Here is a 21,621-nt window from a genome sequence, read left to right as displayed (position 1 = left end):
CACGAGAGTGTCTACATATCACTCTGCGGGGTCTGTCACAACTCATTCTTCGCTGCAGTGTTCAGTGGGCGACGGAGTCACATCTTGTGCGGAGTCATGAATCGCTACTTGCATCGCCAAGATCATAGCATAGCCTCAAATAAACCATCAATATATTGAAAAAGAAATCATCGTTCTAGCCTCAAACAAACTGTATACTCGCTATTGCGTCAAGGACCTCAACGCTCTATTCGGCCGCACCCTCCCGTTAGAATGTCGACGAATCCTATTACAGCTCTGATTCTGAATATGATGATTCCTCGCCGTAGTGCGACTAAAGATGGCTCCGCACATATTACACGGGTAAGAGGGCCGTTGGCTCGACTTTTCCTTCTGGTGCCGCTTCAGGTTGCTCAGCGTCGTAAACAACTGTCCGTTACACCCGTGGTCCCAGCACCTGAGATCCTGTGCGTCTCGCTGCTGTGTTCCTGCAGTAGTGTTGGTGGTGTTGGCTCGCTTGGATCGGGGGCCGGTACTGCGTTGATCGTCGTCGGCGCGCGTGTTGGCTGATTGGGCCATCTCTGTCAATGGAGAGATGGGGTAGGAATTGTCACTGCCACTATAAGATAAGATCCTGTTGGTTAGAGAGTGTTTTGCGTAAACGTGCATCTTGGCTTACTTGGCATCGTGATCGAAGGAGAAGAAATCGTCAAATGTATCGTCGCATAATAGAGGCAGTCGGTTTGAGAATACATCGTCTGTTAGATCTGTTGCGAAATTGAAGTCGTCGGTTGCAAAATCAATGGCTAAAAACAATACAATAAATCAGTTGGTCTGCTTTGGAGGTGAAGCTATATGCGACCGCGGGGTTATAGACGGATTTGTTCTGGTACGCACCACTAATATCCGGGTGACGATTAGGTTCAGCACTGTCATTGGGGTGATCAAAGTCCACTGCGGGAAGAAGGGACTGGACACCCGCCATCCAGTCAGCAACGATTGGCCTGTCTCTGCCGTTCTTTGCTGGAGGAAACATTGTTTGTTTGTCTGTTGGTGGCTGAGCAATGCACTGCACGATGTATGTATGTATGTATATGTCTGGACGAAATATCACGAAAGGAATAGCACATTAATCTTTGGTCTAGTGCTTTGGACCTTCGCGCGAACTCTGTTTATAACGTACTCGTCGTATGATGTGTACAAGAATTGGGGGCACTTGATTGATTAGCTGCCTACGTCAAGCATCTACATACTCGGCCGTCGCATTGTTTCTCGAAAGGGCCTGATCGCCAAGCCGGGTTCCATCCGGTAGGTGTCAGATTCATTGATTATTCTGCAGAATACGTACATGGAGAATATCTCTCCTGTCAAAAACGCAGCATACAACCCCTTCGGCACGTAGTGAGCGTTGTATCGATCAAACTAAAGTTTGAATACGCGAAACCTTGGCCCCCATCAAAAAAAGATACATGCATTGTCTCTCTAGGACTCTCTTCTCATGCATGGGATGAGATGGAGGTGTCCTATTAGCTCGACCCCGGGCCTCAATGGGATTTTGCAGGGGAAGCATATGCGTCTCTGTCCTCCCATCATGCACAACAAAGTTCAGCGGTTAATAAGTGAGATACAACCTGCCTCTTAGAGGCAAACCAACCACGGCTCCCCTTGTCTTCCCCGACCTGGGTTAAAGTTGCGCGTCATCTGGTCTCTTCCCGGCAATTCGTGCCAAACCAACCAAACAGACAAACCTGTGGAGCTCAAACAGTGGGAACGAGTCAGACCGGCGGAGCAGAGCCGGGGATTATACGGCCAATAAGGTTACGCGGCTCTTATTATTAGTGAGCATTATCTTGGCAGAGAGCAGCGCCGCTGTTCCAGAACAGTGAGCATGTATGACAATATGTTGAGGTGACTTTTTGTTTTTTTCGGTCAGCAAACAAGAAAAAAAACTGGAACATGCATACACGCACTGCTTAATAAGGCTTACTGCCTCCCTCTTTGGAGATAGGCTCTTAGCAGGAGCTGAGCCCCAGTCCATCCCGTCCCCAGGGCTTAACTCCTACCGGCGCTGCGGTCATCATGCCCCCCATACCAACCAGAATGCACGCACGTCTGCTGATGGATGGCACACCTGGTGAAACAACGGAGTGGTATCCGGATATCGCGTGGCACCTTGATTGGCTTTCTGCTCACCGCACGCAACCCCCCCAGCCCTGGCCAGCATGTCTCACCACAAAGGGCTACTGTACTTACATGCTGTACAAGCACTACTTGCCCACCCCACGATTATCCCACTGCGGCGAGTCCCGAGTCTATACTGCAAGGGGACTAATGACTCGGCACTGTTGCATCAGAAATTCGGCCGATAGGTTCATCGCGAGTTAATTCACTTTTAGTGCGGAAAGGGAAGACTATCAGAAGACGGCACGGACCGGCACGATAGGACATGATCGCTCAGAGATGGATGGATGCACGGCATTCACAACAATTAAGAAAAATCCCGTAATCCTTCAATCCTCAATCCTGTATTCCAGCAATCCAGGAATCCCACGCAATTAGCATTTGGAATAGCTACTGTTTGTCCGATTTGAGGATAATTCCACATCAAATCATGTCTGCGTGATGGATTCAAGAAGATAGATGAGAGGCTTGACAGCTACAAAAATGTGTTCTTGATCAACCACTATTATAATTCCAATTCATCGGACCATCGGCATCACTGACCGCCACATCCAACTAAAACATACTAAGCCAAGCCATGATTCGCGACCTCCAAGGCGTAGTCTCCCTGCCTTCGTGGGACATGCCCATGTCGCATATGAAAACCCATTGGCTACCCTACGCAATCAGAATCTCGAGATCTATCACACCACCGCCTTTACTAATCGTCCTGCTGCTAGCTGCATTATCTCCGGTCAGTACCAAAATCAAGCCACTGCAACGGCGGCTAATCTGCAATAGGTAATCGGCTATGTCGTCTACTACGCCTTCTTCCACCCTCTGGCCAAGTACCCCGGCCCCTTCTGGGGAAAGTTTACAGGGCTCCGTGCAGCGTACCATGCCTGGATTGGGGATGTACATATCGACATGTGGAAATGTCATGAGAAATATGGTTCGTGTACCCAGCGTTCCACTCGCCTCGCTGCAGCATGCTTACGTTTCGCCCCAGGGCCCTATGTTCGCTACTCGCCAAATTACCTGCTAATGAACACGACTCAGGCATACAAAGGTTATTCCCCTCGCTTCGAGTCTTAAAGTTTATATAATCTGACTGATGCTATTCTTAGATGTCTACGGCCATAACAAGAACGTGCGCAAGAGCCTTGCTTATCTGGCCATGGTCCACAAAACTCCTAGCACCTTCACCCTGATGGATCGGCACGAGCATGCATGGAAAAAGCGGATCTTGAGCCAGAAGCTATCGGATTCAGCCATCCGATCCTTCGAGCCCAAGATCACGGGCATGATTGATCGCTTCTGCGAATACGTCTGCCCCGCTAGCACGGGCAAAGAAAACGCCGTGTCGAAGCCGTTCAACATGTCGGAAATGTGTAAGCTCGCCTTTCCATTGGTCGCCCTTGTACTTACTATTGGTCCCCGCTGACAGCACATGTTGTGTTACACAGGCGATTATCTTTTCTTTGACCTTGTAACTTCCATTGTCTTTGGTGAGAACTTCGACTTGATCCGAAGTCCGTGGTACCGTCATATCCCGCCTGCGCTCGCTCGCTCGAATGAGCGTATAAGCGTAATCGTTCAGTGGCCGTATGTTGTGTGGCGGCGTATGGACAAGGTTCTCTTCCGTAACTCCGTGGCTGGCCGGAAGGACTTTTTACGATTTGCTCACAACTTGGTCACCGAGAGAGTGCAGCGTGGGTCTGGGGATGATGTCTTGTCTGGCTTACTGGATGCTGCAGACCCAACTACAGGAAACAAACTGACCCAAGATGAAATCGTCGCCGAGAGTATTCTGATGCTCGTAGCTGGTGAGTAGCCTTGCCTCCAGGTATACACTCAACTAACGTCATCAGGCTCTGACACTTCATCAACGCTCTTGGCATCTCTGTTCTTCTATCTTACTAGAAACCCCGACAAGAAGGATCGTCTGACCCGTGAAGTCCGCTCCAAATTTTCAAGTCGAGAAGAAATCTGTCTCGGTCCAGCCCTCAACTCCTGTCGCTTCCTCTACGCGTGTATCATGGAATGCTTACGCTTAACGCCCCCAGTTGCAGCAGCACCGTTCCGTGAGGTCCTCAAGGGCGGCATGATCGTTGACGGTCACTACGTCCCCGAGGGTACCAACGTTGGAACCGGTCTATTCAGTATTCAACACAACCAGGATTACTTTCACAATCCTTTTGAGTTTATTCCTGAAAGGTGGCTATCAGAGGGAAAGAATGCTGGACCTCATAACCCAGACGCTCATGTTCCGTTCTCCATTGGTCCTCGCGTTTGTCTTGGAAGGGCACTTGCTCACGCCGAACTTAGTCTTGCCATGGCTATCATCTGCTGGAAGATGGACTTCAACGTGGTCGAGAGCATGAAGGATATTGGGGCCGGCAACGAGAATGCCGAGTACGGTAGACACCGACCTGGAGAGTTCCAGTTGTATGATCATATTACATGTGCACGAAATGGGCCAATGGTTGAGTTTAGAGAGAGATCGTTTTGAGACTATGGAGATAAATCAAACATGAATTTTCCCCATCAGCCGCAACCCCTGTATCACGATGATCTGTGGCCCTTGCTAGTCCAGTTGATAGTTCCGTCAGAACCCTAAAACCGTTGAGAATATTGATGAGGAATGCAAGTCATTCAATCAGAACTATAATCAAGGTTCCAGTCACTACGGCTCCGCTATACGCACTAGTGAGGAGAGTTTGGAGAATCTCAATATGCACTATCAAATCTACCTACACCGACACCTCGACCTTGCCCAACCCAACGATTCCATGTGATGTTATCAACGTATTTCATTGGGCAAAAGCAGTCACATATGACGAGCGGTAATGCTGACCCGGATCATCGGGCTCTCGGACTTTAAGCAGGCCAATGTTGCAGGGGTTGCATCTAAGGACCACCCGCGCGGCCGCTGTAATCCCAGTAGTTATCGCCCTGGGCCCTGCATGTCCCGATGACGCAGTAGTAACCGCCGCCTCGGTTAGACTCGTTTGGTGAGTACATGACAAACGGATCGCCAGTCGAGTCCCAGCCTCCGCCAACGGCACAAGAGTCTCTCTCCATGTTCTGCACGGTATCTATTGGTCAATTAGTCGATGCGCTTCTTTTGTGGGGCTCTGCATGCGAAAACCCTTGCATTACAACTTACAGGCAGTGTGAGCGGTGTTGTACCAGACGCATACATCCTCGCCAGCGCTTCCGGTGCAGGTGTAGGTGTTTCCAGTGTTCCAGCTCTCGGAGACTGAGAAGCCGCCGCTAATCCAGCTCACGGGGGTGAGGGTAGCAGTCCATCCGATGGTGTACGAGATGGATTGGGAGTTGCCAACGCTGCATGACTGGGCAGTTCCACAGTTTACAACTTCCTGCAAGTTGAGCCTCATTAGTGATAGTTCAAAGTATGGGGTTACAAGGGGGCTGGCTTACCGAAAGCTGCTTGTGGAAATAATTCTGGTGGGGATCGCCTGAACCATCCAGGTCAGTAAACTAACTCACGGATTACCATATTAAGAAGTGATAGCTTACCATCACCAACTAGGGAAGTCCTTGTCAAGACAGAGCATGCCGGGGGATCGTTGATAGGATTGGCCTCGCGCTTTGCAAAGCCCGATGCAGAACCCTTGGAGCTCAAGAACCGGAGAGCACCCTTAGCCTCATCCTTGTCATGGCAGTTGTCTTCGATCTTTGCCTTGTTGGGCTTCCAGTCAAGTCCAGAACACTCGACAACGGTTGCTTGAGCGCTAAACTTCTTGGTGCAGATCGGGCCCCCCGAGTGCTTTGCCTTGGAGTGGACGAGATACTTGTTAGCGCCGACAGTAAAGTTTCCAAAGCCGTTCTCATCGACATCTGTAAAGTCAATGCTGCTAGAGGCGTCAGAGATGAAACTCGAGCAGCTTTGTGCCAGCAGGGTAGAGCCGTCATATACGCTAAGAGCGGTTTGACTGGATGCTTTGGCGTGTTTCCATACGATTTGTACATCTGCACTTACAGCGGTTGCTGTTAGTGCCAATGCAACGGGAAGAGAACGCATGGTGATAGAGTTTAACGGTAGTTTGAGATTGAAGGAAGTAGAGTTTAAGGCTTGATGAGATTCTTTCTTGGCAGAGGACAACTCTTTCTTTATATACTCGACTACAGTGAGATCTCGTCAGAGCTGAGCACCATATCCAGCAGGATCAGCATATTCATTCTCATTTCCTTGATACTGAACATCAGCGTCATTGTAATGATCCTTCTCGTCGTTTAGATAACCAAAGCTACGATAAGCCGCGATCTCATCATTCAACGTTGTGACAATAGTGGAGCCGGATGTACAAGCCACCAAAGGGTCCCAGCCTAGCTACAACAGCCTTGGCAGGTCAACTGCCGATCGGGGCCTTTATAATCCCGCGCTAGATCCTCCAGTTTCACGATATTCGGCTGCCTAGACTTGTCCTTCCCCATTAAGGCAGTTTTACTCGATGACGTCAAGGGCGATCTTGGATCATCAGATGTTACTGAGCCCATAAAGGAAAAGGCGGCGTGGCACAGGCACTCAGCCTTGTGAGGGTCCTGCCCGTGCACGATCCTTTGGTGGAACACGGCCCGGCTACACGGCATATTTAGTGCGCTCTTGGAAATCGAGCAAATGAATTGTTGTGCTAGGCGAGATCATGAGTGATGACGAAGACTACGGAGTGTCCATGGAGGGTTTCCGCGAAATAGTAGTATTGATGCTACTTTGCATGACTTGCGTTGCTATGCAAGGAATCGATATAGGTTGTATGCTCATCTATTTAAGTTTCCACGCGTGACAGCTGACGTTTCGATGGAACGTTGGGGTTATTTCCCTTATCTGATAGTATTTCCACCGACTCCCACGGGTAGCGTATCGGCTCCAACAGCGTAGTGGTAGTGGAGCCGTCAGGCATCAACCTCGTCGGAGCCGAATGTCCGACTGTCTGTTCTGTGGGTTAAACTATAATATTCCGAAAATACTTGGCACGACTGGGGATAAGTTGGTCTAAACCGAAACAGAAGGTGATACAGATCGTGTCTACATGGTTATGAGCCAAGGATGAGACCTGCATTTGGAATACTGGTGCCTGTTGCTTCATGCCGCGAAGGAGCCAATTATATGTCGAGCAGCGCGTGAGTTGTCAACAGGGTAATGATCCACGTGTTATGCATGAGCACCAAACCAACCTTGGGCCAGGGCGCTAAGATCAAATTGAAGGATCAGGTTTAAAGTGATTAATGATGAAATGACTCGGAATGAAATGAGAGGTCAGACCATGTTTCGTAAAGTGTGAGTCAGGGAAAACTGATGATATATGATCCTAATGGGGACCAATGCGATTACCTACAGCACAACAATCACGCCACGTTCAGATCCAGAGCTTCATATTGGCAATCAGCAGTTAAAGTGAGACAAAAAAAAACATGACAAGGAGTGGCTGGTAAAACAAAGTATGCGATGTACCTAGAAACTCTATGAGACTTTAATGTTGATGAACAAAGTAATTGAAACTACCCTATACTTGCTTATCGTGAGAAATTCATTGTTGGTGGATCGCACGCCATTACTGTCTATTGGTCAATGCCAAAATACATCTAAAGCCGCGCTACGTCCAAGCCAGCCACTGGGTAAGGGCTATGAGACTCAAGCTAACCCAATGAAGAGCAGACTTCCACTTGAGTACCCACCTGTCAGACTGAATTTCATGAGTGACAAACAACATGTTTGTTATATCGAGATAGTGATGCGTGACATGCAAGTCGTAGGATTAGAGACAATATACCATCCGTAGAGCTGTTGGTGTTCGAGTCAGAAAATAGGGCTGACCATATGACGGATCCGCGAATCACATCGCCAACCCCGCTGCCGGTCAAACAATCTGCCGACAACTTTATGCCGCTGTCAGATCTCGACAGTCTTCACCCAGCTTATAACATCATGATAAACAGAAAGATCCCTCTCGCATCTTACCTCTTTACACGCCTCAGACAGGCAGGTACAAGACGCGTATATGGCGTCCCTGGCGACTTCACCCTCCGAGCTCTCGACCATCTCCCACGTTCAGGGCTCAAGTTCGTCGGATGCTGCAACGAGCTGAACGCCGGATACGCAGCGGATGGGTATGCTCGCGCTCAGCGCCATCGTAAAGGATCTGGAATTGGGGCGTTGATAACGACTTATGGCGTCGGCGAGCTAAGTGCGGCTAATGCCGTCGCCGGAAGCTATGCGGAGTACTTGCCGGTTGTTCACATCGTCGGAACGCCTTCGCGGCGCGCAAGGCAGGTCTCGTGTTCGTCTGTGGGCGGGAAGAAACCGCATATGCATATTCATCATACGATGGCTGACTCCAGAATTGGGGTTTACCGCGAGATTGCGGAGAAGTTTACTGTTGCGCAGCTTGATCTTGCTGAGACGACGCCAGAGGAGGTGCCAGCTCAGATCGATAGAGTTCTGTCCCAGGCGCTACACCATAGCCGGCCGGTCTACATAGAGATGCCGTCAGATGCTGTAGAGACGGAAATATTGTCAGAGAAGCTGGACGATCCGATAGATCCGAATCCAGACACGGTTCGCAACCTTGACGCTGACAAAATGGCACAGGGTCTTCTACAGAAGCTTTATTCAGCCAAGCGACCTCTTATTATCGTCGATCGAGCTGAAGGTGCAGAGACGATCAGACAAGAGATCAACGAATTCGTTCGAAAATCAGGCATTCCTGCAGTGTCTTTGCCATCAGGAGCTAGCATGGTGGATAATTCGCTGCCCAACTACTTTGGCGTTTACTCAGGCTCTATCGGCACGGTTGATCTGACGTCGGAAGTCAAATCAGCAGACCTTGTCTTGGCCTTTGGGTGTCAATTTTCTGATACACAAACGCTTGGTTGGGCAGTATTGCCAGAACGAAATGTCATGACTCTCATTGGCAGGAATCAGATCGAGGATGAGCCTGTCAACGTCCAAGATGTCCTCAAGGAGATGACTCAGAAGCTTGATACAACTCGGCTGCCACTTCAAGATACGTCCTCATGGGGAGACTTTCGAAAGCAACCGCAGTTCGAGGTCTTTCCCAAGGCGTATATAATCCAAGATGAGTTCTATATCCACTTGAACAAACATCTACAACCCAACGACACAGTCTTGCTAGGCAATGCGACACCAATCATAGGAGGCCGCGATTTAGTCCTTCCACCATCTTCTCAGCTGATCGCATCTGGGATGTGGTTCTCGATCGGTCACATGCTCCCAGCCGCTCTTGGAGTCTCTCAAGCAAAGGCAGTTATGAAGTCCAAAGGTCGCACGATTCTTCTTGACGGAGATGGGAGCTTTCAAATGACAGCCCAAGAACTTAGCACTATAATTCACCAGCGCGCTAACGTGATTATCTTTATCATCAATAATAGCGGGTATACCTATGAGAGGTATATCCATGGAATGAATGAGGCGTACAATGATGTGGCGCCTTGGAACTACAGTGCTGCTCCTCAGCTTTTCGGGGATGCACCGCAAGGTTATCCGATTCACTCTTGCAAAGTGAGGAACATGGAAGAATTGGATGAAGTTCTCAACTCCGAGGGCTTTGTCAAGGGCAAGGGCTTGACTCTTGTTGATGTTGAGATGGATATGTATGATATCTCGGAAAAGGCCAAGATTCTATTTGAGTTGGCAGGAAAGCAGCTGTGATAGAGCATTTAGAGACATCCAGTTCTTCATATGCACTTGGAAAACATGTTTATCTGAAGTAAGCCTGTTACACTTGGAACACAGAAATAATTCTCTGGAACTTGAAGCTCAGTAGCTCGAAGTGAGTAACTAATAATTGAATCTATACTTGCGCCATAAAAAGAGAGCGGACTATATACATGAAACTATATCTACCAATGAAGTCATAACTCAAACAAACCACTAAAATCCCCGATCTAATTCAGAAGCTCGCTAAGATCTCGCTTCGCATTCCTCTTGATACCGCACTTGTTCAAGCAAGCATCAATACCAAGAGCAATGTTCGCGGGAATATGCGCACGGAAAGACTCAATATCCTTCCCATCAATAGTCTGCACACCGCCCAGAGTAGCCTGTACAACATCACCGTTGAGAGCGAAGAAGTTCTGAGCGATCTGGTTCACACCAGGATCAGCATTGTCGAATGCAGCAACAAAAACAGCATCTTCGCAATCGGGGTTGAATTCTTGGTGGATAGCGCCCTGGGGAAAGACGGACATCTGGAAGGTATCCATCGTGTTGGCGATGGGCTTGGCGCCATTCTCAACGACGAAATTTGTGACAAGACGGCCTTTGACGATGATGTTAAGCTCTGTTGCTCGGTTGTGAACGTGAGCTGTGTTCATTCCACAGGGCCCGAGGAAAGCTACTGTCATGGAGGCGCCGTTGCCGATCAGAGCGGGCATGGTCAGAGCAGTAGCTGACACAGACCTGCCACCTTTGCCGGAAGCCTCTCCGGCTCCAGTGGCGGCCTTGAAGTCAAAGACAAAGTCGCCAGGCTGGTTGAGAAGCTTGACGCGCTCGGCTTGGGTAGGGGCAGTGATGATCTTGGAGATGAGGTCTCGGTCTCCACTTCGTGTGTTGATGGGCACAATGGGAGGAAGCATGTCATCGATGCTGTCACCTCGAGCGTGATGAGACGACTGAGCAGCCCGGGGAGCGGCGAGGGCAGAGCCGGCAAGAAGAAGGATTGACAAGAATTGCATTTTGATTGGTAATTATTATGTTTGGATGTGTAGTGGAATGGAATAAAGATTTTAAGCTTAATGGGCTCTGATACTGTTGAGATAAAGTTGAAGAAGTTGTTGATGATGATGTTTTCTTTTCATGGTGCTATACTCGTCCTTATAACCATGTTCTCTCATCTCGTGAGAATCCGAGATTTACTTCGCGACGGCACGCGTAGTTCGGGCAATCACTTGACGAGCCGTCAGCAGGAATGCATTAGTTCAAAATGTCATCTGGTCGCCGATGATAAGGCTGGACACAGCCGCACTTAATTATAAACATTTTCGGGTTCTAACCAATCGAACCTCTCCATTGCGGCTGACCGATTACTCAGCCTCAACCGAAAGGATTTATTTAGGTGGGCGCAACCCGCTAAAGACATGTTGAATAATCAGGGCTGTCCTAAATAGGCTAGAATGGGCCAGCATGCAATTCCTTATGCTTAGTTATAAGGATTATGCTTGCTGTTAGGGCTCACAGTCAGCTTACTCCGGACGAAATGAGGTGTAAAATGATTGGCTATCTGAGGAGGCGGTGTCGGCGAGGGCTGAAATGCGGATGACAGGATTACATTGCATGACAGTCTTGCAAAAGTTCTTTTAATCATGAATCCCGCTGATCTAGATGACGATATAAGAAGATTGAGGCCCCGTGCCGATGAGTCTATTGAAGAAACCATACTAGCTTACATCATTGACTTTGTGTTCATCATGGATCTTAGTGCACCATCTGGTTATGAGTCTTACTCCAACCGGCTCGACCCTCACGATGAATTCGACAACGGATATGTTGAAAAGAGTCCTCGTCCAGTTTCTGATACACAGCGACTTCTGAAGCAGCGCCGTGCGCCGCAGACCAAGAGCGCGAGTATCTTTGATACCACCAGGCTGGCCCTGCGTGTGCTCATCCTCCTACTTGACCTTAGCATTCTGAGTCTTCTAGCCCATGGGGTCAGCGTCTGGAAGACGACGCATAACTCTGTGGACAGGAACGAGGATGGCTGGGTGAGAACGCGTTGGGCTTCGATCAAGATGCTCTCGACGTGGTTGATGCTCGCAATCGCGGCTTTTGCATCCTTTGTTCAGATGGTGGCTCTAGCGACGCGCCTCGCCTTCGTAAGTTTTTGGTTGGATGATAGTTGGTTGAAGATGGTCTAACTTGAGGATAGTTTCGCTCCATGCGCGACGGCTTGATACACACCAGCGCTGTCCTTGCCAGCTCTGGTGTTGTCATCGCAGGCTGGATCGCTGCAACTGTTTACTTCATCGTTGATAAGGAAGTACTTCAGAATAACCACTGGGACCTCTGGTCTTGGTCATGCCGGAACAGCTCGCGACAGAGCTATATTCCTTGGGCTGGTTTATGCACGGAACTGGTAAGTTAAGCTGCTACTTAGTGCACGATTTCTATATATTGACGCTTTCTTTCATAGTCTTATACCTTTATCGCAGGTCTTGTTGTTATAGTATTGGAGATTGTTAGCTTGGTTCTGTTCATTATTGCATTACGAGGGATTAACATTTTGGGAAAGTATAATAGAGCTAGCTTAGGTTAGTTCCATAGTCAGCCACTCTAAGTAATAGCAGCTATTATTTTAACCGTGGCATTGAGGTTGGTACGTGGTACCTTGGCAATGTCAAGCAGTATATCAACCGCGAGTGCGATGTCAGTAGGAACAGGCCTCTCACTCCTTCCAAGTGTCATGGGATCACGGCAATAGAAATTTCTTCACAGTATCCATTAAGTGCTTTTGCCCTCATTGGTTTCCTTGGCGAGAACGCAATACTATATTCTAGTGTCGAACGAATGGTTTTCTACTAGCAGCACTTCCATTATGAATACGTCAGATATAATTACCAACAGAGGGTGCACATAACTTCTGTCTATTCTATATGAGGCCATCCAGCTCCTAAATCATTTTGAATGAGTAATAATTTCACATCTTGCCCTGACGAGAATGTCTCTTGTCCTTCGCATTCCTCAAAGACCGAGGTAAATGTCTCCCCTTGTAGATAATAGCTTCGTTCTGTACCAAGGCTGACCCTGGACTATGGCCTCTTCTGTTTAAGGATGTGGATTTTCTTTTGCATCCCCTTTTCTCCCCTTTCAACTCTTGCCCGGAAGTTTATTCGAGCATCCTATTACAATACCCCCCTCCTGTGACTTCCATCCAGGTTCACGTCTACAGCTTGTCAACGTCCACTAACTCTGATAATAGATGACTGGGGCCTTTTCGGGATATGGTACAGCCTTGACTTCCTGCTCAGTCGGTGTGCTATCATCCCAGTCGGTACCATCTACCATGATCGCGTTGATGAGGCTGTTATGTGACTCCTTGGCAATAGCCAGGGACTTGTCGAACGCGCGTACGGTACCTATAGCGACAAGCCTCTGGACAAGGGGATAGGGTGGGTGCGATTCGACGACGAATAGCTCCAATGATCGCCACGTGGATATGCCTTCACTTTTCCGTGCCCATGCCAACATCATCAATCTTCATTGGTGCATCACAATGCATATTCGTACTCCATGAGTCGCCAAAAACCCCAACTAGTCCCTCGACTCAACGGACTTTTGCTGATTGTCCGTCGGCCGTTGCATCGTCGTCGTAAACCTCTCTGTTTCCTTCGATATGGAGTCGTCGCTTTCGCTAAACGCTTGGCACTAGTGGGAATGCGAGGCCGTTTTATCCACGGGAGATAGACATTCAAGGGTCGGAAGCCGCGGAACTCGCCAAGAGAGAGTGCAGTGCGTGTCCATGGGGTTGGACCCTTGAATCAAGGGTCTTGAATCGCTAGCGTTGAAGTTTAAACTACCTGGGAAAGCGATTCTAGATCCCGAGGTGATTGCCGAGTCACTTCAAGATCGGTGAAGAGTGGAAGACACGCCCTGAGAGATTTGGGGTATTAAGGCGGTCAATTGATGAGTGGTGTGAAGATATCTGTATCGAGCGCATTCGACTGACAATTGGATAAGGCTAATACTAGGTATCTCATGACTCTAATCTGCACAACCATATCCCTTCTCTCTCACGCAGTTGCATCCACCATTTTCCTCAAACATATCATGCCATTTCCATATCAAGCCTTGTCCTTGCCAAAGTTGTCGGCAGCATCATTCGCCTCCATGATGGCCTGTCTTGCCCCAGCCCACGGTTTCCTCCCCCGACCAGTGTCAAACAATCTCAAAACATGAGCTGACAGAATTCCTGTCATCAGCTTATTATACAATTCTCTATCCTTCCACCAAAGCTTCCAGCACCTCCCGCTGGTCCAATTTCCCAAATGATCATAAAGACCTGTCCCAGCGACATCGTTCAACCACTTGTCGAATTCTTTGTGTCCAATGACACCCGTGAACTTGACATCACCGCCCTTGCTGAGCTTGACAATATTGTCAATAAAAGCATCCGCGTCTTTGTTCATCTCTGCGGGAGAGGGCATTGGATATTTATCTCCCCAGAGCTGAGCCAAGGCCATGGTCATCAAGTCGTAGAGCTGCCAGGCCGGTCGCTTCGCCAGTGTTGTTCCGAGGAACGCCAACTGGTGGGGACACTGAGTGGACATGAAGCCTCTGTATAAGCGAGCGACGCGTCTATCAGCGGTGTAGTGAGGCTGAAGCTTTGCAAATGAGCTGGGTGATAGATCTACGTTGTAAGGATCGTAGTCTTTGGGGATGAACGAGGCCAAGTCTGGCGATAGACCGGTACAGAAGAGTATCAGGTCAATGTCGATGGCTTCACTGCCGTCAACGAACTTGACCGACTTGGGACCATTGATCTCTGCAATGCCTGGAGCACTTCGTAGTCTGCCTCATGTCAGTATGAACGGGAGAGATGATGCATCCTGTAGACGAACCTTCCACTCAAGAAATAACCAGCCAAATCATCGCTGACAGTCGGTATCATGTGTTTTGGCCCAGGCATCTTGCGCCCATCTGTAAAAGCAGGGTGCGACGACAGGCCTGGAAAGTTGTCCTGTTGGATCTTCTTCAATTCGCTGAAGAAGATGATGGACATGAGCCATGCGTTGACTTCTTGAAGAAAAAAGATTAATTGAAGGAGTCTAAACGAGAGCGTAAATTCCAAGACCTTGTTGTCTTTGGTGATGCGAGGTAGAATGAGAACCTTTTGTCGATGAGAAACGATGAGTTTATTTGCGCCCGCCTTGTGAAAACCAGAGATGGAATCTGCTGCAGTGCTACCAAGGCCAACAACAAGGACATTTTTGCCCTTGTATTTGGCGGGATTCTTGAAGGCTTGAGAATGGAGTACCTCACCCTTGAAGCCTTCAATACCCTTGACGTTGGGGATTGATGGCTTGGTGAAAGATCCAGTGGCGAGGATCAATCGCTCAAATGTGTCTTGCTGGATCCCAGCATCGGGTTTGCTGCTTGAGCGATATGAGAGACGCCACATTTTGGAGGTTTCGTCGCGCGAGACGCCGACGACTTCTGTGCCGAATTTGATGTGATGAACGAGCTTGAACTCTTTGGCGTATGATTGGAAGTATGCTTCAATCTGTTCGCCAGTTGGATACATAGGATATGCTGCAAAATGTCAGCAATGACTCAGTAAGTGAGCGAAAAGAGTGTGACTTACATTCTGGCATGGGAAAGTCGGTCATGACGCCCTGTAACTGTCAGTATAGCCCCAATAGTAATAGTCGATTACTGGGAGAACGAACCGTGAGCTTTGATGTATTCGTGATTGTCCCAGGCAATACGCAAGTCTGTGTAGGATCAGACGTGATATGCCATAGACCGCCAACGTATTCATTGCGTTCAAACGTGGTAACGTCAAAGCCCTCTTCGACAAAGTTCTTGGTCGCGATCAAGCCCAGGGGACCAGCGCCCACGATCGCGACCCTCTTCCGCAAGCCATCTGAGCCAAGGTTCATCATTGTACAGCTGCAAAAGGTGGCCTGTAGTATCACCTGTAAAAAGAAACTGATCAATACGACCAAGAGGGGTTTCTTTAGGCTGACATTCAACATTACAATATTCTATATATACAAAAGCTCTTCGGGATGCGACTTGGCCAATTCGTCCGCACAGGGAAAACTCTCAGTGAGAAAGCACCGAGAATTGCGTTATGAGGCGCAAGAAATGGCTTGGCTGCGTCAGCAAGCGCCTGGAAGTCACTTTTCTCAGGTCATTTTGGGGATCGGGTATCGATTCGTCCGCTCTTTTGTCGGGCGGGAAGACAATCCGCCAATCCCAATAATCCTGCAGCTTACTACGAGATTCCCGCAATCCCGCAATCCTAATCCTGTCATCCCTCAGCGAACCCAAGTCCGCGATACTTGTCGGGCAGTTGTTACCGCTGCATTTTCAGCAGGTATCTCCTGCAGTCAGTGGATGAGCCACTGAGTCGCTTCTACCATAGCGCTGCTGCCCCCATGCCATTATAATCTCAGTGCATCAGACCACTATAATGCCCACTGAAAGACACAGCACAGGCCCTATAGGGCTGTTATAAAGTTCATATTCAGAAAAAGACCACCATTGAGCGTCGAGGGGACTATTGACAAATGATCAATTCGTATCTTTGGCGATCTCAAGCGACATAATCGTACAGAATGCGCGCAGTCTCACTAACACTCCCCTTCTTGAACGCAACACGCGCCGTCCATCTTCCCTTCTGAACCCCCCAAACCTGCTCATTCTGCCACGGTTCAGCACTACCAGCCCCCGCGCTCTTGATGCTAATCCGAACGACCCTCGTCGTCTTCTCATCATAACCCTCCCAGCCTTGCTTGAGAAACTCAGCGACATCTCCGATAGTATTAGGCTCCTTGATCAATTCTTCAATCGTGCACATCCAAATGCGACTCTTTGTCTTGCCAATCATCGGCTCGTCTTTCTCCTGCTCGATGCCATCCATCTCGCGCACGTCAGTGTTGTCGGTTTGAAAGCCAACGGCTCGTAGAGGTGCTGCTCCAATGATACCGAGACCCATTACGGAGGATGTGAGCTTGAAGCGGTAGTGTGAGGATGCATTGTTTGGATCAACAGGTTCCACGATGATGTGAATTTTGATCTTGGCTATGCTGATGACTTTGCGGATGGCATATGGAACGCCTTGCTAAACTCATTCAAATGAGGATTAGTTAGATCTTGTGACTTGTCTAAGAGGTAAAAATAATCCAGATTTGATCTCCCGGAGAGTTGGATAGCGATGGACGATTCAACATATGTTTCTTACCAGGGCTTGAATTGGGTCTTGAGAATCGCTCTCTTGGTTATTCTTGGAGTCGTTAGCATATGATATTCTCCATCAGAAAGAATCTGGCGTGTGATTGAAACGCACCTGCATAAACACAGCATCGAAGTTTGGCAGAGCCAAGTCCTTTGGCACAGTCATGGCGTCGATTGTTGGAGCTTGATGGGTAAGCTTTTGGGATTTAGATTTCGCGCCTAATACCTGTCTATTTTATATCAAGCAGGATCAATCCCGAGACCTGGTTTGTTCCGAGCTTTTTAGAACGTACTTCGAAGCTCGGGGAGATTATACCCCGATTAGCATATCGACTTGTTGCTTATCTTTAGCTCACTAGAGTGCCTCGAGAATGGGAAATAGTTAGTTGAAAACACCTCATGCTCACTTTGATACATTTTCCTGGATTCACGAATAGCTGCAGTTTATATCTAGCTATATGGTGAGGATGAGATCCTGAGGAGTTCGCCAGTTCCGTCCCGTGTAGCCCAGTTATTGAGTCCCGGATGAACCAATACCATAGTAACTATTCGATCTTCATACGATCAACCGCTCCAAAACCTCTGACTGGAGTGCATCCCGCTTTGGTAGCCACCACGTTGACATAACCACTGAACTGCGATGGAAACCCGGTATTTTCATCAGCTTCGATGACCTGATCAGGCCTAGGGCTCGTAACGCGGAGTTCCGTATCTTCCCACTGAATGGTCCATTCTTGCGGATACTCAAGGCCTGTATCTGGTGATATCCAGACATTGGTACTCGACGCCGTCAGGTTTATAGGAACCACTGAGTCTCGACCGTTGAGTGAACTTCTGACCGTAGCAAACATCTTCGAGCCATCCACGCGATCCTCCCACTTCCAAGCACACATAAGCGAGATATCTAGCCATTCTGATTCTTCGAAATGAAGCATAATCCAATCGAAGGAGTCCTGCAGCGAGCCGTATTGCCTATCGTACCACGCGAAGGACTTTTCCGGGACAATGTCAACCTTTTCGCCATTAACTTTGAATGAGCCTTCGGTGCGTCCTCTAGGAACTGACCACTCCCAGCCAAGTCCCCCGCCGACTTGATATGACCCGAGAGCCGCGTTGAGCAAGATGGGAGACGTGAAATAGAAGTCAAAGTCAAACTCCACGTTGTCCGCCGAACTGTAAGTGTGAAGACCATGTAGCGGATTCTTGTCGATCGCCTCCATTCCATAATCCTCAAAATTCGCCCGGAAATCACCATCGCCAGTCCAAAAAGTAGTGTTATCCGGAGCAATTCGGTCGTATTTGTGGAAGACCGTGGGGTCTGTCAGATCAAGCACCGATGCTCGGTAAACTGGCTTAGAGCCCTCGATATCAGAGGCGTAGCTCATCAAGTGAGAAGCGATGTAGTAGTCATGGCCATTTGAGCCATGAATAAATGCGTTGATCCAGAATGAGCCATCGATTTGAGTCCATCCTTTGTATTGAGAGTCAGATATGTTGAAGTTTAGAGGATACAAGTCGATCTGGGGGATGTTAGTGGACGGTCTAAGTGAGATCAGAGACTACTCACTGCACCATTGAGGGTGAGGTTTGCATTGTTTGGTGGTAAGAGGGGGCGAACAGGAGGTGAGACGGCCGAGAAAACAGCGATTGGGGAGAATGCGAAGAGGAAGAGGCTGGTCCTCATTGTGAAGAGAATCTTGGTTGGGTGGGAGTGCTACCAAATGGCTTGTCTGGGTTGAGGCTATAGTATCTTCTGTTATAGCGGAGGCACATGCCCTTCTTATACAATTTCTCATGTTTTCAGCACTCTAAGATAATGAGATCGAGATGCAAATTCGATTTATCTACGAATCGAGATCTTGAACTCAAGATCAATGCTTATTAGAATTCTTAACAAGATAATGTAATAATTACAAAGGTGCCCACGAGGAATTACTAACTCTGGAAAGTCATGCCGATCAAAGATTTACCCAACATCGAAGTTCTTGATCTTAGGGTTAGACTCGGCATGAGGCGGACGGTCGTGACATAATCCTCATGCAGGTGAAGTGTCAGCAATCCGGCGCAGCATTTTTCTAGATGCAGTTAATGCATGCAGCGCCAAGCATTGGATTGTACAGAACACCATATCATTTGGTATAATTGCTCCTAGTTAGACGTCTTTCTATGATCTTTGCCTGTATTAACTATTCCAAAGTCTCGCGTCAACATCAGATGCAAAGCTGGCGCAAGTTTCAGCCCCAACGACAGTCGTACTGCTAGACCATCCGTCACCAGCACAAGTCGATGCTGTCCCTGTACCATGCATCAATGAGTCTATTCCACTGTCGCCATCGCTCCCCATTGCCATCTCAGCCAACGAGGCCTGTTTGACAATACATGATATTTCCGAAAAGTCGAGCTGAGCCTCTGACGTGATCGCAATGAAGTCTGTTTCTGAACCTACGAGTCCCTTCGACGTAATCCAGCTCTTCATCCCAGCAACTGCCAGTACGCCTTCTGTGTTAACAAGCTGTCGTGTGTCTTCGTATATATTCTTTGTTGCTATCAACACTTCGTTCATGGTGACTTGGACGATGTCATCCATCACATCGCTGCAGATGCGGGCGACCTTTGGGCTGATCTTTCTTGATAGCAGGTGCTCTTCCAATTTTGACTGTCCCTTACAGTGGATCAATCGTGAAATGTCTGCTGAATCGTGAAGTTGTACTCCGATGATTTTGATGTGGGGAGCAATACGCTTGAGATATATGCCTAGGCCGGCTATCAAGGTGCCGCAAGCAATCGGACAGAAGACCGCGTAGACCTGAGAGTGAATCGTCTGTTGTATTATCTCCTGTCCAACCGTCCCGTGGCCTGCGATGATATATTCATCTCCAGGTCGGGGAATGAAAATCAGGTCATGAAGTGATTGAAGCCGCATGGACTCCTTCTTCGTGGCATCGGCACTCAGTCCGTGCAACTTCACCGTACTCCCCAGACGCTTCAACTCATTTATCTTGGCCTTTGCAGTATTCTCTGGCAAAACTATTATCGATGGCGTTTGACACTCCTTTGCCGCGTATGATACAGCTAGGGCGTCGGCTACGAGACTTTAGATACGGGCTTGTGTATTCTGGGGCTTGACTTACACGCAGAAGATGTTATCACGCCTTTCCACCTCCGTTCCTTATCCAAGTTAGCCATTCTATTATATATCCCCCTCAGCCTGTAGGAGTATCCAGGTTGTGTATCTTCTCGTTTGAACATGATATTGCATCCAAGTTCTTCACTAAGTCCATGGGCTTTAGTCAAAGGGGTAGAATTCGTTACCCCATGCACCCTTGCAGTCAGGATAAGCTGCAGATACTGTGCCAAATTAGCTTCAGCTGTAGCTAAGCATTTGATGCTGCCCAGATCATACATCGGTCAAGTCTCGTGAGTGGTTACAGATCGCGGAAGTGGGAGACGGTTCCACAAGGCTTGATTGCCAGCTGTTGATATCATCGTGTTTCGGCGAGCGGCTCAGCGAACCATGCTTCTCGAAAGACAAGGCATAGGGACTTGACCGCTGGTACATTTTATCGAAAACAGTAGACATAGGCCGAGATGATATGAAGTTGTCATACGCGAGTTCTTGGTGGTGAGATTGGTTGTATACAATGAGCTCCGGCGCATCGAAAATGTTGCTTCGGCGTAAATTGAAGTCACAGAATGAACACTTCTAGGTACCAAGGAGACTTATGAACAGATCAAGATAGGATGAGGTTTTTGTTGGCCTCCTAGCAGATCTTGTATTTTGGCATGGAGCATGGCCTTTCTACCAGATCAAGGACATTAATACTATGCGCAATTGATCTAATAAAGATACTAGGTATGGCTAAAAACCGTATACGTACTCATAAAGATACAGGTGGTGGTCTTGCAAATTAGAGATCCTTAAATGACATGCAGGATCCGATGGGGTAACTTTGCCCCGATGATCAGGCCGACTACATACTTAGCCTTGGCAGATCATCCTGCATGATCTTGATCTCACCTCAGGTTCAGTAGATCTACCGTTTTGGGGTCACATATATGTTTAAATTACTACTTATCAGAAATAAGAACAGTTAGTAATAAATATACAATTTTTAGTAATACCAGTTATAACGCGCAAGCAAGATAAAAACACCCTTAAGTCTTCCTAACTGGCATAATCGCAACAACCAGTAACTGCAAGAGTAGTGTGTATATCAGTCGTATATATAAACCAGAAAACCAGTCTGTTATTATAGAAATTAAGATCTTTCTAAATTTTATTACATATACTTAAACCAAACCTTTGAGCTTTGCCTGGTCCTCTACAGACGTAATTCTAAATGAATAGTATACTTAAAACATACTATAATATATAAATAATTAAAATTAAGAGTTAAGTCAAATGGAATCTCTTTGAGTTTATATATCCTTCTATATAGTGTAACTAAATATATAATTCTAACTTCTCTAGTGGATTATTCAATTAAGTTGTAAGAGTTCTTGGTCTTGATGTATAGTACGGAGTACTCAATGTTATGTTA

At 47.9% G+C, this 21,621-nt stretch overlaps 10 protein-coding genes across 10 annotated transcripts; 3 read left to right on the top strand and 7 right to left on the bottom strand.

The window, feature by feature from the left end:
- Positions 1-201: 201 nt before the first annotated feature.
- On the bottom strand, positions 202-1,015 carry FPRO_15721 (uncharacterized protein; the record flags this gene model as incomplete). Its single annotated transcript, XM_031219930.1, has 3 exons — positions 202-598; positions 659-785; positions 877-1,015. The coding sequence occupies 3 exons, from the start codon at positions 1,013-1,015 to the stop codon at positions 202-204; spliced, it is 663 nt and encodes a 220-aa protein (XP_031085639.1).
- A 1,722-nt stretch (positions 1,016-2,737) lies between these two features.
- On the top strand, positions 2,738-4,651 carry FPRO_15722 (uncharacterized protein; the record flags this gene model as incomplete). The annotated part of the gene is made up of 6 exons (XM_031219929.1): positions 2,738-2,893; positions 2,941-3,091; positions 3,149-3,208; positions 3,267-3,530; positions 3,606-3,965; positions 4,011-4,651. The coding sequence occupies 6 exons, from the start codon at positions 2,738-2,740 to the stop codon at positions 4,649-4,651; spliced, it is 1,632 nt and encodes a 543-aa protein (XP_031085638.1).
- A 398-nt stretch (positions 4,652-5,049) lies between these two features.
- FPRO_15723 (uncharacterized protein) lies at positions 5,050-6,187 on the bottom strand (the record flags this gene model as incomplete). The annotated part of the gene is made up of 4 exons (XM_031219928.1): positions 5,050-5,237; positions 5,309-5,522; positions 5,584-5,621; positions 5,683-6,187. 4 exons carry the CDS (start codon positions 6,185-6,187, stop codon positions 5,050-5,052), a joined length of 945 nt encoding a protein of 314 aa, XP_031085637.1.
- A 1,797-nt stretch (positions 6,188-7,984) lies between these two features.
- Positions 7,985-9,835, top strand: FPRO_15724 (uncharacterized protein; the record flags this gene model as incomplete). The annotated part of the gene is made up of 1 exon (XM_031219927.1): positions 7,985-9,835. One exon carries the CDS (start codon positions 7,985-7,987, stop codon positions 9,833-9,835), a length of 1,851 nt encoding a protein of 616 aa, XP_031085636.1.
- Positions 9,836-10,071: 236 nt separating this feature from the next.
- On the bottom strand, positions 10,072-10,860 carry FPRO_15725 (putative spherulin 1A precursor; the record flags this gene model as incomplete). Its single annotated transcript, XM_031219925.1, has 1 exon — positions 10,072-10,860. One exon carries the CDS (start codon positions 10,858-10,860, stop codon positions 10,072-10,074), a length of 789 nt encoding a protein of 262 aa, XP_031085635.1.
- Positions 10,861-11,592: 732 nt separating this feature from the next.
- Positions 11,593-12,437, top strand: FPRO_15726 (uncharacterized protein; the record flags this gene model as incomplete). Its single annotated transcript, XM_031219924.1, has 3 exons — positions 11,593-11,997; positions 12,051-12,257; positions 12,315-12,437. 3 exons carry the CDS (start codon positions 11,593-11,595, stop codon positions 12,435-12,437), a joined length of 735 nt encoding a protein of 244 aa, XP_031085634.1.
- Positions 12,438-13,962: 1,525 nt separating this feature from the next.
- Positions 13,963-15,780, bottom strand: FPRO_15727 (uncharacterized protein; the record flags this gene model as incomplete). The annotated part of the gene is made up of 4 exons (XM_031219923.1): positions 13,963-14,689; positions 14,740-15,430; positions 15,483-15,513; positions 15,568-15,780. 4 exons carry the CDS (start codon positions 15,778-15,780, stop codon positions 13,963-13,965), a joined length of 1,662 nt encoding a protein of 553 aa, XP_031085633.1.
- Positions 15,781-16,439: 659 nt separating this feature from the next.
- FPRO_15728 (uncharacterized protein) lies at positions 16,440-17,246 on the bottom strand (the record flags this gene model as incomplete). Its single annotated transcript, XM_031219922.1, has 3 exons — positions 16,440-16,967; positions 17,088-17,129; positions 17,193-17,246. The coding sequence occupies 3 exons, from the start codon at positions 17,244-17,246 to the stop codon at positions 16,440-16,442; spliced, it is 624 nt and encodes a 207-aa protein (XP_031085632.1).
- Positions 17,247-17,625: 379 nt separating this feature from the next.
- On the bottom strand, positions 17,626-18,764 carry FPRO_15729 (uncharacterized protein; the record flags this gene model as incomplete). Its single annotated transcript, XM_031219921.1, has 2 exons — positions 17,626-18,600; positions 18,648-18,764. 2 exons carry the CDS (start codon positions 18,762-18,764, stop codon positions 17,626-17,628), a joined length of 1,092 nt encoding a protein of 363 aa, XP_031085631.1.
- A 498-nt stretch (positions 18,765-19,262) lies between these two features.
- Positions 19,263-20,485, bottom strand: FPRO_15730 (putative threonine dehydratase, mitochondrial precursor; the record flags this gene model as incomplete). The annotated part of the gene is made up of 2 exons (XM_031219920.1): positions 19,263-20,164; positions 20,212-20,485. 2 exons carry the CDS (start codon positions 20,483-20,485, stop codon positions 19,263-19,265), a joined length of 1,176 nt encoding a protein of 391 aa, XP_031085630.1.
- Positions 20,486-21,621: the final 1,136 nt, after the last annotated feature.

This window comes from Fusarium proliferatum (genome assembly GCF_900067095.1).
Source record: "Fusarium proliferatum ET1 genome assembly, contig: FPRO_scaffold009, whole genome shotgun sequence".
Lineage (NCBI taxonomy): Eukaryota > Fungi > Ascomycota > Sordariomycetes > Hypocreales > Nectriaceae > Fusarium > Fusarium proliferatum.
Note: the sequence above shows the minus strand (reverse complement) of the source record. Positions and strands in the feature narration are given on the sequence as shown.